Genomic DNA, 13536 nt, shown 5'->3' with positions numbered 1-13536 from the left:
TGTAGCTCAGCTGGTAAAGCGCGAGTCCCGGAAATACTCCTGTTGTGGGTTCGAATCCCACCGCAGGCTAGATTTTTCTAGCCTACGCCTTGCCATATGGTGGTGAATGCTTGGTGACTGGCTGATTGGGTGTGGCGCCTTCAATGGGCCTGGCGTACTGTGATGTTGTTAGACAGGGTAAAGATAATTGAGCATGAATTTTCACATCACAAGTTGGGAAATGTTTATTTCCAGGTTAAAATAAGTTGACATTGTACAAAGCATTGAAAATTGTTGCAACAGTAGCAATAGAACAGGGAATGATTACCAGAATCAATTTACCAGGATTTATGAATTTTTAACCATAAGAAAATCTCACAAAGTTGTCGATTTTTTGAACTTAATCAATAATAAACTGTTGAAGGTAAATAAGTAAATTTAATCGACACAAACAACAAATGCCCATGCTATAATATCGTTAGACAGTAGAAAAGTGAGCAAAATTGAAAGATTACTTGATATACCTGAAAAAGTTAAATAAATAACAAAATTCAGAATATTTGATTTAATTAAAGTTACCCAAAATTTTAGTTGAAACAACCAACTTTTACAAATGCAACAATTCACAGAAACCCTCACCAGTAAAAATTTAAGTTAAATTGTAAATGTTCTTCAATTGCTGTGTCATAAAAAAATTTGAAACTTTTTTAGTTGTGAATATAAGAATCCAAAAAAAGTTTGTTGATAACACCACTTTACAAATCACTATTTAGAGCAAAATTTTTGCTAGGTTTTTTAAAAAGTGAGTTCACATTATATTATACTCTCATTTAGCATCAAAACCTCAAGTAGCCAAAACAATCACTTGAGTTTGGGTCTAAATTTATCCTTCCCAACTCTAAAACCCTGGATTTGCCCCCTTTTAATTCGTGAATCCATCTTATAGCGGGTTTAAATGTTTTCCAAGGTGCAGGACCTCATTTACAATTAACCCCGATGTGAAACTTAAAACCCTATTTAATGTTTGTACACCTTGGAATTAGAAGAACTGCAAACACCAGTGTGGAAACAACTGCTTCAACTAAGGAAACTGGTGTAAAAGTGTTAAAATTACTTGAGATAAAAGTCGATTATGACATCGTTGAGAAATTCTCCTTCATTAAGACAGAATTGGTCTTCATTGGTGATCGTGATTCCTCCCTTGGCTGGTGGAGGGGGATAAATGGCTAGTCTGAAAACAGTAACAAAATGGTTAATAACGTCCAATCACTACTTAAACAAGCTATTTTAAATTGAACTACAAATCCAAATCATCTTACCTTTGTATCTGTCTTTTGCAAATTATTGCTCTTTTAGCCTTTTTTTATTATAAAGTAAACAACATTTTAAACAGAGATTTAGGGAATTTTTGGTTTGCTAAATTTATTCAATTGAAATCGTAATTACTGCAAAGATTGGGTTTTAGTCCGATAAGTTGTTGTGATTCGGCCAAAAACAAATCTTTTACAAACCCAAATCTGAACCATAAATCAAGTCTTTTGTTATGCTAAGGTACCACGCAATCTTTCAAACTATGCCATAACTAAAATATCGTCAATTATTATGATTTTTAAAACATTATCGTTTTCTCTACTTCATTAGCAACCATGGCCAGGGTAACCTTTAACCCACATAACTAAAACTAGAATAGTGGTTTCCCTATATATTGCCGGGTTATATATGCTACATCATATTTAATGATGTATCACATATTCCATTTACTACATTCATAATGGATATATATTTGGCACCTACCTGTTAAAAATTTCAGCAGGTTAAGTCTTGTATTTCTGGCCTCAATAACATGTGAACAAACAAACAAATATTTGGGGCTAAAGGGGTGAAAATGGATATATACAACTTCAAGTTACAAAATAGTTTAAAATACGCTGCAATGTACCAATCAAAACGTATGTAACTCCAGAAATATCTGCTTTAGCAAGTATAGCCGTTTTAAAAATTTCACGTTTTGGGGGGCTGTGGATCAAACGAGGTCAAAATTCACATGGACCATCTTTAGACCAATATCTATAATTAGTGCAAATTTGAAAAAGTTTGAACCATTCTTTCTTGACCAAAACGTGGGAACAAATCTGCTCTAAAACATTCACGTTTTGAGGGGCTGTGGGTGAACTGAGGGATCAAATAGGGTCAAAATTCACATGGACCATCCTTTGACCAATATCTATAATTAGTGCAAATTTGAAAAAGTTTGAACCATTCTTTCTTGACCAAAACGTGGGAACAAATCTGCTCTAAAACATTCATGTTTTGAGGGGCTGTGGGTGAACTGAGGGATCAAATAGGGTCAAAATTCACATGGACCATCTTTAGACCAATATCTATAATGTGTGTAAATATGAAAAAGTTTGAACCATTCTTTCTTGATCAAAACGTGGGAACAAATCTGCTTTAAAAAATTCACGTTTTGGGGGGCTGTGGGTGAACTGAGGGATCAAATGGGGTCAAAATTCACATGGACCATCTTTAGACCAATATCTATAATGTGTGTAAATATGAAAAAGTTTGAACCATTCTTTCTTGATCAAAACGTGGGAAAAAATCCGTGTTAAAAATTTTACGTTTTGGGGGGCTGTGGGTGAACCGAGGGATCAAACGGGGTCAAAATTCACATGGACCATCTTTAGACCAATATCTATAATGTGTGTCAATATGAAAAAGTTTGAACCATTCTTTCTTGATCAAAACGTGGGAACAAATCTGCGTTAAAAATTTTACGTTTTGGGGGGCTGTGGGTGAACCGAGAGATCAAACGGGGTCAAAATTCACATGGACCATCTTTAGACCAATATCTAAATGTGTGTAAATATGAATAAGTTTGAACAATTCTTTCTTGATCAAAACGTGGGAACAAATCCGCATTAGAAAGAAAAAAAGAAAAAAAATATAGACAAAAACAATATGTGTCCCCTTTAGGGAAGGGGACCCATAATGACAATAAAATACAACTATGCTGTTGCATAGAACGACTGTTTTGCTGTTTTATGTTGAACTTGTAGGTTACGGGCATATGAATTTAGAATTTGTGATTAGTTGGACTGGAATTATCCAAATTGCACATAAATTGTGATAAAATCATCTTATCATGACATGTTCAAAAATGTCTACAATCAAAAAAAAAATCTGAAGTAAATTGCAAACAATTTTTATACCACTAAATGAAATTTGTATAACGTATGAAGGAATTTTAGTTTTAAGTGAAACCTACTGTTTTCGCTGCCCTTGAAACACTGGATGGACATCAATGCAATCGTTCACTGCAACTGCTTGTGGCAAACGATTGCTTCGAGATCGGGTGAAACGAATCAACTTTTGCTCAGGACTCATTCCAACATGCAGTATCTGTGTCTGGTGTACAAAAAAAGTATCTTTGAACATTAAGAACATTATTTGTCATCTAGAACAGTAAATAGAACCACAAGATAATGTGATATTTTAAGATTTCGATTCTTAAAGACAAACTAGAAGGGTGGCTTAGCACATATTGCCCTTGCATATACACTATAACCTATTTCAAAACATAAATATATTTCCTATGTTTATTTTGTATTGGGTCCCATATTGGCCATCGTCTTTTATAACTTTAGTCGTTTGCAAAGTTGCAAATAATGCAATTCAAGAGATAACCATGAGAAAGTCGGGTGTTGTAAGGTAAAACACAGTGATCGGCACAGGGCGTAAATAATAATACTATGTAGAATACAAACTACAAAATTAAATTCAGCCCAGATATTGTTTGAAGTATGTCCTATTTAACATTTTAAAAAACTGACCCATTTTAGGGGGCTAGTAAGGCAACTAATTGGGTTTGACACACTAACTAAAAAATATATAAAAACCACAATGACTCAATCAATAGTACTGCAAAATTTCAGCCCAATCCTCCAATGTTTAAACTTTCGACCACTAGATGTGTTTTGAGCAACAACCATTACTGTTTCTGACGTCATAGGGCTGTTAGCAAGCCCCTAACTGCCATGGCGCAAAAACAACCACCAAGCAACCCACCAACGGGCAACATACAACTGGTTGCCCTTGTAACACTATTGCTCCAAAGAAATCTTTCGTCTGTGGTGCCCAGTAACATACAAATACGTTTTACACTTTAAGGGCTTGTGGGGTAAATGTTCGGACTACAGGGTTAAACACAACAATCGACACATATAAATGGCATACTATACAAGAAATCCAAATTTCAGCCAATTCTGACACTGTTTAAAAACTCACCCATTTTAGGGGGCTAGCGGGGTAAATACTGGGGTTATTAACAAAAACAAAGTGGGATGCACATCTACATGAATATATCTACCATCTGTGTAAATTTCAGCCAAATCCATCAAACATTTGATAGAAAAACGAGTCGGACAAACTTTAGGAAGAAAAAAAAGGAAGAAAAAAAAAGAAAAAAAAACAAAAAAAAACAAAACAATTCGAGTAAAATCAATATGTGTCCCCTTCAGGGAAGGGGACCCATAATTATTAGAAAACATTACCCCAAATGTTTTCAATTTAATCTCTTGCTTTGACCAAGATTGTGTTAAAGTCGTACACAACAATAACACTGTAAAACTTTTTCATTGTATTTACAAACTCTTGATGTAAACACAGTGAAAAAGTTGTGCAGTGTTTTATGTGAATGATTTTAACAAGGCAAGGCTTAGTTGGCAATATGCAGCTTGCAGATAATATTTTGGTTGATGCAAGACATACAGCAATCTTATAAGCAGAGTTGCCATTGATACGGACGTAAAAAATAAGGACAACCAAAAATTGTTTTTTTAAACAAGCGAAACAAACATTTTCAAAATCTTTGCATTTACACAAGCTATGACATATCACATGTCATATATTTTGCCAGAAACAATCAGTTATATGTATAGCAATTTCTTGTTCTTACAAAATACTTTTCCCTGTAGCAGGGGGTTTGACTGTCATTTCACTATGTTTGTTCCTTGTAATTGTTAAGAAAGACAAAATACGAATAAGTCGAATGCAAGGACATTATTTTAGAAATAAGGACATTAAAGTTTACTAAGATATTGCCCTTCAAAATAAGGACAAACATTAGAAATAAGGACAGTATGGCAACCCAGGTTATTAGGGATGTGCCAAAACTGCAAGTGTTCTGTTTGGTCGAGCACCGAGCATCTCACGTTAATGCTCGGTGGTCGGCCGAGCACGCTCGGTACATTGTGACGTCACAAACATTCCCTAGTACACGCAAGTTTTAGCATTACAAGGTCGCTTTCGTCACCGGCGGTATATTAAGCTGTACAGGCCCATGAAGTTTGCGTTTTTTCACAATCATACCACATTTAAATAAACAGTCATTTTTGTTCTTGGATACCCTTTCAAACAAAATTTTTGTATGTGAATGTGCAAATTTAGTGCTCGGGTCAGTTTGTGCAACTGCTCGGTCGAGCACTGAGCATCAAAAACGGCAATGCTCGGTACCGGGTACTCGGGTTCTGGCTCGGCTCGGCCCATGCCTACTGGTTATAGGTCATACAGTATTCAACATCATTCTGTTTGGGTGGCTTACCGTGTCTTTTGCTACTTGTGAACTTCCAACTGGAGAGCTCACCATCATAGACTTGCCATGGTGATTCTAGAAAGTTTTTAATAATGTATTACTGTTTTAGAGTATTGTTGCCACAATAAGCTTTTAAAGCATGACAAAAATGTGATTTTAATCAGACAACAAAAAGATGTATTGTAGAGCTAAAAACCCATCCTCTTTTTTATTTACTTAAAACAAAGAAAGGAATACATTACTCATTAGACAGTCATAGAGTAGTTAGATAATAAAAAGGTAAGTTAGAAGACACTTAGTGGGTTTATATATTTTCTATGTTCTGTATAAGGTCAATTCTTGTGTTAACCTTATGCAAAGGACATTTAACATTGTTTACATGCCTAAAATCACATGTGGTTTTGCACAGTTTAGACTTCAGTAACCACAAGAGATAAATTTATATTAATGCACATTGCACTAAAAATAGATTTACTTGGGCTGGTGATTGATGCGGTGTTAGTTCTTTTGATATGTTGGTTTTTCCGAAGTGTTGGACAAGTTCTGCATTAGCAATTCGACACTGTCGGTTGTTCGATTCCGTTTGGGTAAGTTTTGCCACAAAACTCTGCAACAATTTAAGCTCATAACAAGTACATCAGTGAAAATAAATCTGTCAAACATTTTTTGTGTCATGTCATTCATAGCGCTCCTGTGGATGTTGTTTCCAACAAAACTCAAAACATCTCCTGTTACATAAACACACATACATATCAGAGAACTCATTCATTACTGGGATCAGTCCTGTAGTGTTTAGGCCAGCAATATTAGCACACTTGTGCATATGTAACAATACATCAGGCCTGCAAGAGGTATGTACCAAATCAATCCCTGATTTCTGCAAATCAAAAATTAAAATCAACACGCACAAACCTGGGGGTTTTGTAGTTTTCTACGTAGGAAGTCCAGTTTCTGTGGAATTAAATCACCTTGAATAGAGTGCCATTGTGAGCAGATGTAAAAAAAAATGAAGATTTGGTCATCTAAAAAAAAAACAGCATAACACATTAGTACAGGGGTCGGCAACCTTTTAGGCGAGGCGTGCCAATTTACTGGTTATTTCCATGTGTTAATGACCGCACGTGCCAACGTTTTTCTAAATAATAGTGGTGCGAGCCAGCCGATATCAATAATAAAGAGACACCAGAGTGTATTGTGCACATAGGGCTGAATTTTACGACAATGACATGATAAAAACTGAAAACAAGCTGTGTAACTGGTTAAATTGTTACTTCAATATAATAACGCAAATTGGATGGCGTGCCATGAAAAACCACCTTGCATGCCAACCTTGGCACGCGTGCCAGGGGTTGCCGACCCCTGCATTAGTAGTTATTTGATTCCAACAGTTTTTTGGTTATTTTATTTTAAGAGTACATTACAGTAACCTTTTTCGATAAATGCTTCACTTAACAATTCAGAATATGTTAGATCGAACACCGAGCATCTCACGTTGGTGCTCAGTGCTCGACCAATCATGATTGGTGTATTGTGACATCACCAATGGTTCGCTATTCGGCATTCCACCATCTACTGCATTGTTCTTAACACTAGTTTTGCATGTTAGCACGGCATGAATATGCAAATTTAGTACTCGAGTCAGTTTGTGCAACTGCTCGGCCGAGCACCGAGCATCAAAAACATCGATGCTCGGTACCGAGTACTCGAGTTCTGGCTCGGCTCACCCCTAAATTTCACCTTACAGGAATCCTACCTGTTCCCCCAGGGTCAAAATAGGGGATTTTGCCAGGCACCATTCCAAGTTGGCTTCTTAACGAGGGCACATAATCATTATCAATAGTGAAGAAAATACACGCTTGTGGATCTTCTACTGACAGTTCAACTTTAGAGATTGCATACCACGGAATCTGGACTATGCAACTTTGCATTGTCATGCTAATGTCTTTACCACTCCACTGCAAAAACAAACACAGCCGAATTTATATTCTACATGAAACAAATGTATCTGTTACAGTACAGTATGTCAACAACCTTTTTGGCGACACATGCCATTTTACTGGTTATTTCCAAATGGTAATGGCTTTGTGTGCCAACATATTTCTGGGTAATAGTGGTTTGTGCCACCTGATCTTTATTTAAGAAGCCATTTTGCTACAAAGGTATACATAACAAATTGTCTTTCACTTAAATTTGTTTTGCAAAATGAGTACCATTGACCTTTTGCTGGGCAGAAGATGAATTTAATGACCTTTTGACATAGTTTTCAATAGCATTAGTGTTGAACAATATTGATTGGCCTAATTTATACATGAAGTATTGTTTCTCGATTTACTTTTCAAAATAAAGAAGCTATTTCGTGACGAAATTTTTTACCTGTGTTTGTGAAATCTATTAGTTGACCTTCAGACAACGACCATTTATCACAGCTATCCAAGACATCTACTTCATTTTATAAATTTTATGATAATATTCAACAACATTTTTCCTGACGTTCAAGCTATGAAACCATTGCCAATACTAAAAATGTGCATGCTAACAAAATACACCATATAACATTGCTGGGCTCAAACAGAAGATTTCTAATCACCAAAAAGACTGCCTGGTGATACGTCTGACAATGCGTGAAGCAAAACAGAGACCTCCTACTTTGCATTAAATCACCACAATTATACACAAGTGAATTACTCTCTTGAGATTTATATATTCGGGGCTGTTAAGGTAACCAATCGAGCAATCAGGCTAAACAAGGAAATAAAAAACGAGAAACCCACTACAAACAACTATTTAAAAGCATATTAGGGCTTTTAAAGAAACCCACTACAAACAACTATTTAGCATTATTAGGGCTTGTATTTATATTAACTTAAGGGCCATCAACCTAAAAACAAATGTTTTGAGGTCAAGGGGTTAACAATTTGTGAATCTACTTAAAGTTATAAAATACTTGATAATACTTTACAGTGCACGAACCAACAAAGCAGGAAACTCCTAGCTCATGTACTATACCAGGGGTTGGCAACCCTCGGCACGCGAGGTGGTTGTTCGTGGCACGCCAACCGATTTGCGTGCTTATGTTGAAGTAACAATTTAACCCGATACTCTTCTTGTTTATATTTTTTAGCATGCCGTTGTCTTAAAATCCAGCCTTACATGCAAAAAACACTCTGCTTTCTTTATATTATTGATATCTGCTGGAATGAACAACTATTATTTAGAAAAACGTTGGCACGCGAGTTCATTAACACATGTTAACAACAAGTAAATTGGCACGCGTCGCCTCAAAGGTTGCCGAACCCTGTACTATACTAAGTACAGCTGTTTAAAAACTTTTTGGGGGATCTGTGGGTGAACCGCTGGGTCATTTGGGGTCAAACTTTAGAAGGATCAAATTGTATAACTACCTATTATTATTGAGTTAGGATTTACAAACACAAATATTCAAAAAGCATTTTTTTGTTTACCCTGCACTGCACAGGCTCCTTATGGTGAAACTGGCCAATGCGGACTGACTTAAGTAAAACACAGAGCGTCGCAGTTTTCCATGCAGGCAGGGTTTTCTGGCAAGTTGCCTGTATATGAGAAGTTGTTTCTGTAGTGGACTGAACTGAAAAAAAGAATATGCAGACAGTGACGTGGCTGCAAATTTTAGTCGGGCATAGAAGTGGCCTTTTGTGTGTTTAAATATAATATTTTGAATGAATAATGTATCAATTGCTAATAACTACTGTTTTTACCTGCTTCATTTTCATTTAGAGATTCTTTTCTTCTTTTGCATGGAATCGGAGAGTCGTCACCGTTTCTGTAAACAATAAGAAAACATGACTGAAAGCCTTTTTGCAAAATATGAATCAGAAGCCATATCTTATCAACCATATACCAAACAATCGTAAGCGCTTAAACAGATATATAAGGAGCTGTAAAGGTACCCACTGGACATATCAAGCTAAAGTTTTAAACAGCAAACAAGGAACCTACTATAAACAATTGTGTAAAATCAGCACAATAATCCTTAAATTTTTAACCTTAAGGACTAGTAAAACGTAAATATTCTGGGCTTTAAGAAATGAAAATGGGGGAATCTAGCTTTTAACCAGGACTTAAGTCATAACAGTTACAAAATACTTTACAATGTACCAACCAACAAAGTACAAATCTCCTAGATCATGTACTATACTATAGTAACTATAGTATGCAGAGCCTTCAAAAAATATGTTTGGGGGTGTGTGGGTAAACCTTGGGTAAGCTGGGTCATTCTGGATCAAACCTCTAGAGGGGCAAATTTGAATAACTACCTAACACGTGTGTAAATTTAAACAAGTTTGAAGGACTCTTTCTTGACCAAATGTGTGGAACAAACCAGCATTAGACAAAACAAGAAAAAAATGTGGACAAAAACATTATGTGTCCCCTTTAGAAATGTGACCCATAATTACAATATAATGCAGATTTTTTGTTGGTCGACCGTCACACATTTTAACATTAAAAAGTGGCTATTACAATCATCTGCAATTAGATGATATGCTGTGCAGAGTTAAATATGTTTAAACAACAGACATTACAATTTGTTATAATCTTCTTACGTGTGAACTTGTTGCAGAAATATTGATTCAGGTTGCTTGGGAGAATTGTTGCAAGTGGTTTCTGAAGTTGTTTTATCTTCACATGGCTGTAGTTCTTAAAAAGCAATTAAGTAAAATATCATTTAGGTGCAAATAGTCCCTTAAAAGTGGTAAATTTTTACCACTATTAAGCAATGTATAATAAATGTTTGGGATGTCACAATACACCAAGCACGCTTAACCAAGCACCAAGCGTTAACATGAGATGCTCAGGGCTCAACCTGACAGAACAATTGCTGTTTTGGCAAATGACAAATGCAATACTATGGTAAAACATCCAAAAAGTTTCTTAAGTTTTCTTTTTTCTTTTGCATTTGTCATTTATGCACATTATGACATAAATTAGGATCCCAAAAGTAAAAAAGTACCTGCAATTTTCTGTTTTTTTGCAGATTCTTTTCCAGCGTCTGTTTCAACTTCAGCTTCGTCACTTGAATCCGAGATTGTAATGAATTCTGTTGACAAAAATTGCATGACAAAATCATTTTTGTAAATATTTTTATGATATGATTATTTTATGTACCAGATTTGCAGTTGTTGTCTTGTGGAACAAGGTGGCAACTCTTTTTCACTTTTAGCGTTTCATTTCTCCTCTACAAAATACAAAAACAAGTTCACAATATTTAACAATCTATACAGCATCCCTTGAAAAATTTTATCATAGCATTCTCAATACACGACATTTGTTTGTAAATGAGGTATTTTGCAACAGTTTAAAGCAGCTGAGTTATTTCTATTTTAAGTTGGATTGAGTTTTTCGCTTGTAAAGCAACTCACAGCAGCATAATTGCGCGAAAATATTAAAAAAAAACTGTTTTTGGTGCATGATGCTGCCTACATTTATGCAAAACAACTTATAAGCATAAACTTAATTCTATTTGGTGCTGTTATGCATCTTAAAAGTTAACATTACTCTGTTAAATAGGCTGAATCCTGTAAAACTTTTTTTTAACTATTTAGAAACAAAACTGCGCTTTTTATCTCTATGATGGTAATGCTGTTATGTCTAAAAGAGACTCACAGTGTTAGTAACTGGCAACAACATGCGACACATTATAACAAGTGTTTGCTGTCCCCTATGATGTTTATTTAAACTGTCTGAAATTGGCTTACCCAAATATGTAACTTTACCTTAGATGCAAGAAAGCTGTGGAATTCGCTTGCACCATTACGCTCTCCGTAAAATGTGCTAGCATTCATTCTGCAAGAAATTTGATAAATTTGAAAACAAAACAATTGTCGAAAAATGTCATAAAGATGGTCTAATATGTAGTGATGGGACAAGTACCCAGTACTCGGTATCGATCCTGTACTCATTATTAAAATATTTTGCCTCAGTTTTCGATATGACTGTTCGATCCCGAAGGCCGGTTATTTGAGTTGAACAGCACACAACCAGTAAAATGTTCCCTCAGGTTACGTATATTTATCGCTATCATATGGAAATATCATTTTTTGCATGTGTGTGTGTGCACATTACCCAGGATACAACAGATATATTAGCCAGTGATATACAACTAAGCACAACAATATATTTAAGTACTCAGTATTAGTACTCCCTTCAAAACCTGGTATCCCCCATCGCTACAAAGAGTTATTGCACAGCTTTAGTTCACAGGGTTCTCTAGTGTTTTACTGAAGAAACAACATGGATTGGATGAAAATAACAAAATTACCTTCGATTTTGTCTTGGTTTCACTTTGGCAGGACTTGAATAACCACCCAAACATGCTCTTGGCTGAATAGTTGGTTTCTAAAGGACAAAACAAACAAACTAATGATGACACTTATCAAGATCAACTTACTTCAAGTTAGTAGCAAAACTACATGAAGGTTAAAATAATGACAAGCTAGGTAAGGGCTAAGGTCAGTACAAAACCACGAAAACCACTGAGTATAACAAACCAATAAGTTGTATTTCTTTCCTATAGGATCAAAGCACATGCATAAAACAGATAACACAATGGTTAGTTACAAACCTGAAGGGAGGTGACTTGGATCGGTCTTATTGAGGATTTTGAGCAACATTTGTATTTTAAAGGTTCCTTCAGTGTGGCTCCACAGTTTGAACAAAGCATTCGTTTTTCACTAACTAACTGTAAAACAACTGTAGCACTCATCAATAGGACAAAACACATGCTATGAGATGTGAGAGATTGTATGGTTTAATATATTTTGTACTACGACAGCCTAAACTGTTAAATTAAATCCCTGTGGACTTACATAGTTCACAAATTGCACAAAAGTAGGGAGTACATAGGTGTAGTGTATATAAACCCCTGGTGTGGTTATTAAGTGCAGAATTTTTTTTGATGTATCTGTGGCAATTCTTTTGTTTATTTACCTGTGGCATGTTTTGATTTGAATCAGTGGTAGGTTGAACCATAATTACTGGTGTCCCCTGAACCAAAACATTGTTGTTGCGCGAAGATGTTGTAAATGTCTGGATACGAACAGGTACTCCAACCTGCTTCGGACTTTGTGTAACAAACTGATTTCCACTTTCAGCAACAGACAATAAGTTGATGTTGGCTTGTTTGGTAGATGGTAGTCGAACTAAACAGACATTTTTTGTGCAAATACACGTTTAACAAATTTGTGACCGGACTCATTGAGTACTAGGCAAAAACGCTTACTTAATATTTTTTGTGAATTCCCTGGCTCTTGGTTCATCGTGAAGTGACCGGCTTACATAAACTCAAAACATATTTGGAATACTGGCAACATCGTCGCTTTGCAGGGCCAAGTCGAAGCAATTTACAGAAACATTGCAAAGCCACAAAAACGCATCTTTAACCTCGTTAAGCTTATTTTCTTACTTGCTTGAGAATCAGCTGGATTAGTACGTCGTGTCGCGTGTCTCGTTGTTATTTGCGTCGCGACATCGTTGTCACGAAGACGAAAATGAAAAATCGAGGAATACCGAACAAACACATTTTGATAAACATTATCTCTGTTTGAAAGTGTTTTTAAATGAAATTATTTTTAACTGTAACTGTTTACTAAAAGTAGCCCCATTTTATTAGTTTTCTCGTGGAGATTGTCGCATATTAACATCTACTTTTGTGCCGAATGAAACTGAAAACCTATAGATAACCTAAGATATTTGATGAATCCTATTTTGATGAAGATTAACTTGCAGTAAAATGTTAATTTCAATCAACAACGACCACAATTCACATTCTTTGGCTGTTTTCAAAGGCACAATTGCTTTTAGAGAGTTAGTAAGTACAAAAAGGACGACATTTGAGCATTGTTTTGTCCTTTTCGTTAAAAAGGAGGACATATACTCCAAAGAGAGGACGTATGATACCATAGGCATATTATAATGAAGTGGTGTACTGA

At 35.6% G+C, this 13536-nt stretch overlaps 1 protein-coding gene across 3 annotated transcripts; it reads right to left on the bottom strand.

Annotated features, from left to right (window-relative positions):
- Positions 1 to 206: 206 nt before the first annotated feature.
- On the bottom strand, positions 207 to 13040 carry LOC145233218 (uncharacterized). 3 transcript variants are annotated; one of them, XM_080097904.1, is made up of 16 exons: positions 12828 to 13040; positions 12536 to 12747; positions 12171 to 12287; positions 11868 to 11944; positions 11305 to 11392; positions 10715 to 10784; positions 10560 to 10646; positions 10153 to 10246; positions 9307 to 9371; positions 9034 to 9176; positions 7326 to 7527; positions 6485 to 6594; positions 6048 to 6179; positions 5582 to 5647; positions 3248 to 3387; positions 207 to 1210 (listed from the first exon to the last, which is right to left on the bottom strand). In XM_080097904.1, exons 1-16 carry the CDS (start codon positions 12862 to 12864, stop codon positions 1090 to 1092), a joined length of 1761 nt encoding a protein of 586 aa, XP_079954030.1. In that variant the 5' UTR covers positions 12865 to 13040; the 3' UTR covers positions 207 to 1089. The 3 variants fall into 3 exon arrangements, with proteins under 3 accessions (XP_079954030.1, XP_079954031.1, XP_079954032.1); XM_080097905.1 differs by having other exon boundaries at positions 11323 to 11392; positions 12828 to 13039; XM_080097906.1 differs by lacking the exon at positions 5582 to 5647 and having other exon boundaries at positions 12828 to 13039.
- Between the last annotated feature and the right edge of the window lie 496 nt (positions 13041 to 13536).

The sequence above is a fragment of the Phallusia mammillata genome, chromosome 6 (genome assembly GCF_965637545.1).
Source record: "Phallusia mammillata chromosome 6, kaPhaMamm4.hap1.1, whole genome shotgun sequence".
NCBI lineage: Eukaryota > Metazoa > Chordata > Ascidiacea > Phlebobranchia > Ascidiidae > Phallusia > Phallusia mammillata.
The sequence above is the reverse complement of the archived record's forward strand: the minus strand, read 5'-3'. Positions and strand labels throughout refer to the sequence as shown.